At 30.0% G+C, this 6,400-nt stretch overlaps 1 protein-coding gene across 1 annotated transcript; it reads right to left on the bottom strand.

Moving 5' to 3' along the window:
- Window positions 1–542: 542 nt before the first annotated feature.
- On the bottom strand, window positions 543–4,196 carry LOC102580809 (calcineurin B-like protein 4). Its single transcript, XM_006360655.2, has 9 exons — window positions 4,132–4,196; window positions 3,132–3,271; window positions 2,533–2,615; window positions 2,329–2,388; window positions 2,018–2,126; window positions 1,852–1,904; window positions 1,323–1,403; window positions 1,122–1,234; window positions 543–766 (listed from the first exon to the last, which is right to left on the bottom strand). The coding sequence occupies exons 2-9, from the start codon at window positions 3,220–3,222 to the stop codon at window positions 694–696; spliced, it is 663 nt and encodes a 220-aa protein (XP_006360717.1). The 5' UTR covers window positions 3,223–3,271; window positions 4,132–4,196; the 3' UTR covers window positions 543–693.
- Between the last annotated feature and the right edge of the window lie 2,204 nt (window positions 4,197–6,400).

The raw sequence follows: 6,400 nt of genomic DNA on the forward strand, positions 1-6,400 counted from the left end.
AACCGAACCGATGAATTATATACATATATTTTATTAATATACATACTTAATATATTGTTTTTATAAACAATTTTAAAGATCTTATACATATTTTCATTAAAATTTCTTTATAATTTACTTATTGAAAGCAAAAATGCCCAAGATGAAACATTTATCTTATTGATTTCATGTATATGAGTGTCTATGACAATTCTTTGTGGGGCTGAAAATGTTATTGTCTCTTCCTTCTAGGCCAATATAGTGAATTTTAAAGCTTTATTGATAGTAAATTTAGTGATTGAAAGTTTAGTAATTTAAGTCATTCTAACTATTTTTCGTTTTGAATGGATTGTTGTCACTTTTTTCACATTTTAAATGAATTGTTTCTTTTATTTTTGTGTATGATTAATAACCGAATAACCAAACCAAACCAAACCGAAACCGATAATCACCAAACCGATAAATGTATATTATATTTGGTTTGGTTTGGTTTTGATAATTTTAAAACCGATTAAGTTGGTTTGGTTTTGGTTTTGACCAATAACCGATCCAAACCAACCCGTGAACACCCCTAGTTTTGGGCTATATTTTGCACACCTAGTATACAATATTATAATTGTGTATACTATTGTATAATATTATACATTAAGGACCATTTTTTCTTTCGAATTAGACAACATATTAATAATAATAATAATAAAACTTGTTGATCAGTTACTCAAACACTAGTTGTGAATCTTGAGCTTCAGTTGTCAACACAAAGCTTGGAAACATTTGAGTTATTTCCCTGAAATGCCATCAACAATTTCTAGTTATAAAATGAAGGAATCATGTTTCAATATTGAGTTAATAATGGTAAAAAAAAAAAACAACTAAATTATCGCGAGTTTCACATTCCAACTATCAGTTGTTCTCTTTACTACTTGGACTTATTACTCTGTGTATTAAAACACATCTCGAAGCTGATTAGACCAACTATTAATGATAGTAGTTGGTCTAATCAGCTTCGAGGTGTATTTTAATACATAGATGATGATAATTTAGGTAGAAAAAAAAGAGTGAAACTCGCGAAGAAACGATAGTTGAGGTGTGTTTTCGACCATTATGTCTTCAATATCAGATAAACAGAATTTCCAACTCACTTCAGGAATGGTAGAGTCATGTTCTTGATGATAGAAGGGTATCTTGTGACCAATTCCTTCCACTCTTCTGGATCGATCCGTCCATCTCCTTTCGTGTCAGCCTCTACGAATGTCTGTTCATTATATCATCGACATCAGATCATATCGAAACTATACAGGATACATGACTAACAAGGGAGTAAAGTGATCACTCTTCTGCACCTTATCAACAATTGCTTCGATAGCGTCATCTGGAAGTATCAAATCTGATTCCTTCAGTATAGCAAATACCATTTCCTTCAACTACAAGTTCAACAGTAGTGATAGTTATTCAACAATATAATACATAAGTATAACAATGACTGTGTTCAACACTTTGTGTCAAGAGTGTTGTGCACCACTAGCCCTCGAGGATTTCTGAGTTAAAAACAACAACAAACCCAGTGTGATCCTACAGGTGGGGTCTAGGCAGGCTGTGTGGTGTGTACACAGCCTTACCCTTACCTTGTGAAGGTAGAGAGGTTGAATCTGATAGACTCTCGGCTCAAGTAAAACATATCAAACTTGAGTATATATGGAAATGAAATGCAGTAATGAAGAAGTCATGCTAACAGTAAAAGGAGAAGAACAGTAACAACAACAAACAAGGCGTAACTGAGACAAAGGAAACAACAGGTAAAAAAATTGAAGAATGGGGGAAACTAGACAACACTTGAATACGTACTAACATATTTCTGTAGAGGTTACTCACCTCATCGCGTTCTATGAATCCAGTTTGCCTCAAGTCATACAACTTAAATGCAACTGAAACAAAATCATGCCTGAAGTTAGTATCAGCTATATATACTAAAATGCCTTAACATGTTGAAGTACAAGAAAATATGGCATATAAGAGAAATCTCAAACATATTTCTTACATTCAATTTTGTCTGCTTGAGGAGTCCTTGGATGGAATATGCTTAATGACCGAACAAATTCTCCAAACTCAATAACTCCGTTATGCTTAATATCAAACAAATCAAACAACTGCAATAACGCGACAAGAAGGAATAGATTCATGTTTGGAGAACGACAAAGATCAAGATGCTAACATGAAATAAAGAACTTTTCACAGTTTTAAGAATGCATGTTGATGTTGCAAGTTGTTCGTTACAAAAATGTTTTTTCCAGATAGTCAATTTGGCACACAAATGTTAAATGAATTATGTCAGAGAGATGAAACACGTACTCTCTGTGCGAAAAGATTTTGCTTAAGGCTACAGTTGAAGAGTGCAAGGAGAAACTCTTCCTGCGTAGAAGAAATAGAATTAAATCAATCTCACAAAAGTCTATTGTACGCAGCCTTATCTTGCAGAGACTATTTCCACAGCTTGAACCAGTGACATCCTATGAATTTACGCCTAATGATTGAACTTTTTATGATGAAAATTACCTTATGAATAAGACCATCATCAATTATGGAGCTGCTAAGTTTTCCATACAGAACATACAATGCATCCACTTCATTAACAGAAACTGCAACAGAAGATCAGAGCACTCTAAGATGCTTAATTACACAGCTTAACAAACAAAAAAAAGTCATGGACACACACACACTACTATGCTTGAAGATAATCAAGTGGTTGTTTTCGATAGACTCTCAACTCAAGAAAAAAGACAGTACAGAAAAACATAACGAAAGTGAAGAAGCATGGCAAAAACACTATAGAAAACATGACAACAAAACATTCCGTACACAGTAATTACAACAAAATAATATGATAATCGAAGTACAAGAAACATCAAATAGTAATACACCAAACTCAAAGGACAAGAAACAACATTGAGTAATACTACGACTACCAGTATAGAAGGATAAGCGAGACAATGCTCTACTGAAGGCGATGCAAATATGATACAAAATCATTAACAGCAGATGAAACACTGATCAGTATATGTCCAACAAACACTACTGGTGAAACATTTTAAAGAATTCTACTTACTACAATTTACCATAATAAGTTCAAGGTAAAGAGGCATCCTTTAACTCACATGAAGTCTCAGAAGCTAGTAGATCATGGTTCTCGAATCCAGGTGGATGTCGAGATCTCATGGAACGAAAACAGCCCGTTAAAGCAAGCATTGTCCTGCAGAGGACTTAAAAGATACAGAAATATATATCTGTTCAACACCTGCCACACATCCAACATGAAGAATTATAGTAAAGCATTGCTTCTTGAAAAGCAATTGTTATAGGGATGTATTTGGCATATACTCCCTCCGTTTCAAAAAGAATAACTTCCTTTCCTTTTTTAGTCTGTTTAAAAAAGAATGACCTCTTTCTTTTTTTTGGTAACATTTTAATTTTAAGCTTTCCACGTGGCATGTTTAAAGTCACAAAATTGAAGGGCAATTTAGTACATTTGACATAACTTTAATTTAGGACCACAAGATTCAAAGGTCTTCGTTATTTTCTAAAACTCCATGCCAAGTCAAACCAGATCACTCCTTTTGAAACGGAGGGAGTATATATGAAGGAAATGCTTTTCACCAAGAAAATCATTTTCTTTATAAATGAACATTCTAAGTTAACAGAGACGGATCTAGAGTAAATTCATCTCTACAATTGAACCAAATACCCTATAGGCTATACAACATATGAAAAATTGAAATATATATACACAATATAACAAAAATTGCTAATATCTTAGCATTAGTTAATTGTTATTGAATTCAATATCACTATACGCTTTAGGGACATTAACAAAGAGTCTCTAACAATACATATTTAGCAGCAATTAAGCTATAGCTATTAATTTATTTGCCGTTAAAGATCATTTTTCGTAGAGTAACACAGAAACAAACACCCATTTAGACCCACTCAGGCTAAATCATGGGGATGTAGGGACCCAAGAAAGATGAAATCACAAAATGTCAAAACCAAGCATATATCCATGTAAAAAGTATATAAAAAAAAAAAAACCAATATCTTATAAAGTTGAGTAATCTAAAATAAAAATAACCTTTGGAAATAGAGAGCGTATGAACTTACCTCACTGGTTTTCTGCTGTTATGGTGGAGTTGTTAAGTGAAATATATAAATAAAATCAAAGCGTGTCAACAAATTTCGAAATACGACGAAAACTTTATATTATATATGCATTTTCGATTCAACATAATGACTTCATGATTAGCACTATTTTATGTTAGCTTCGATTGGCTGCATATCGGGAGTAGATCGTTGACATCATTTTTTTAAAATATATGTCTCCGTCAGTTTGCGCCTAACTTAATTAATTTATAAAAAAGTCAAATATATTCTTGTATTATTGAAAATAATTTAAACTTATATCTCTTGTTATATTTTTAATCTAAATGTACTCTTTATGAGTATAAGTGATGGTTCAAATATACTCTTTCAATTAAAATATACCCCTTTCATATTATATTATGATATAAATATGCTTTTTAATTTTCATTTGTAATCTTATGATCACCAAATGGATCTAATTAAAGAGCGAATTTAAGTTTATGGTTTCTGAATTTTACAAAACGTAATCTAAGAATTTTGAATAAATTATTTATATATATTAAGTAGTTTTTTTTTTTTTAATACAAATAAAAAAATTGAGCCAAAGAATTTGAGATGCATTATATATTTGTGAATTTTAAATATCACACCAATAACATATTTATCCATAATGTATGTATTTCCTCTGTTCTATATTACAAATCATGTCTCTCTTTGGTATGGTTTTTAAAAATTCATAAATAAGTAGTGTTTGTTTACTGGTTGTGTCTCATATTAGTTGATCACCTTACTAAATTAAGAAAATATTAATTGATTTTTTTTTCATATTACCCGTGCAATTAATTTTTTTGAAAGTGTTCACACTTGTCCGTTGTTTGTAAAGTTCCAAAGAAGTTCTTAAGGATGAATTGGTAAAACTATCCTTTTATTTATGATTTCTTAATATATTTGTAAAAAAAAAAAGTGATCAACTAATATGGAACAGAGGAATACTAATTTACCCTTATCTCTCTTCATAAGTTAGACTAAAATAATCTTATTAAAATGCCTAGAAAAAACTCCCTTTGTCCTTAATTACTTGTCCACTTTTGAATTGACACACCTAATAAGAAAATAATTATCGACATAGTGAGTTTACCATTTTACCCCTATTAATTATGAAGTGGATGAACTAAATATTTAAGATTTTCAAAAAGTTCTGCCTTTTTCAAAATAATTAATTGAGGATATAATAGGTAAAAAAATTGTTTTTTTCTTGATTTATCAAAATGAACAAATAATTATGAACAATTTAAAAAAAGGACAAATAATTAAGGACAGAGGGAATATTAATTAAAGAATTAGCATTTAATGAAAGAGTCTTGCTTAAATGTTTGACAAAGCTAACCGAACTTCAAGGTGCATATTCCCTAGGAATCTGTTCGATTCCACCTTCCTAGTACTACTATTTTATTTTAATAATGGACACAAATGTAGATGAAGGATGAAAATAATAATATTGTAATTATCATTATTATTAGTATTATTGTTATTATTATTATTGTTGTCGTTGTTGTTATTATTCTAATATTTTCGATTTGATTGATTCGAATTTATAATAGGTAGATTCCCAAAAACCTAGAGGAAACAATACATGGAGATGGTCATTTAAATTCAATATTTTAAATGTGGAGTATCTATAAATTTATATGTAAAAATTTACTAAAATTATAATTAATTCATAAGTTTTAAAATATAATGAATTCAATGATAAAATTTAAATCTTAAATCTATATTTAACATACATATTCATAACAGGTGAAAATCATATTCCCTACGTGAAAATCAAGTTCTCTTGTATTTTTAAAAAAAAAATTAATATTATAAAAGTATTCTCTCTACCAAGTCAAGATCCAACTAACGATAGGTGATTTATAAATGTATATTCTATTTTATTTTATCAATCTCTCTCACATTGTAGAGTTTTTAATGTTAATTATGTTTTTCTTTATCTCTTTTTGAATGAAATTGCCGCTATTTATACATTAATGACTCAAAAAAGTAGATAATATAGGGGTGTACAAAATCGAACCGAAAATCGAATCAAACCGCAAATTGAGTCAATCCGGAAAAAAAATCTGACTAGTGGTTTGGTTTGACTTGGTTTGGTTTTGTAAAAAAAACCCAACTATATTTGGGTTGGTTTGATTTTAACTAAAAAAAAACAACCCGAGACCAAACCAACCCGAATTTATATATATAATTTTAAAATTTTATTTTATACATAAAAATATTTACTTTGATATAATTT

This window comes from Solanum tuberosum, unplaced genomic scaffold (genome assembly GCF_000226075.1).
Source record: "Solanum tuberosum cultivar DM 1-3 516 R44 unplaced genomic scaffold, SolTub_3.0 scf00331, whole genome shotgun sequence".
Lineage (NCBI taxonomy): Eukaryota > Viridiplantae > Streptophyta > Magnoliopsida > Solanales > Solanaceae > Solanum > Solanum tuberosum.

Bases quoted from the DNA above. Each gene is read 5' to 3' on its own strand.
- LOC102580809 (XM_006360655.2), bottom strand. From the start codon at position 3,222: ATGCTTGCTTTAACGGGCTGTTTTCGTTCCATGAGATCTCGACATCCA. The intron at 2,616-3,131 runs GTGAGTTAAAGG...CTTCTGTTGCAG, and splicing joins ACTAGCTTCTGAGACTTCAT to TTTCTGTTAATGAAGTGGAT. The intron at 2,127-2,328 runs GTACGTGTTTCA...GCGTTATTGCAG, and splicing joins AAAATCTTTTCGCACAGAGA to TTGTTTGATTTGTTTGATAT.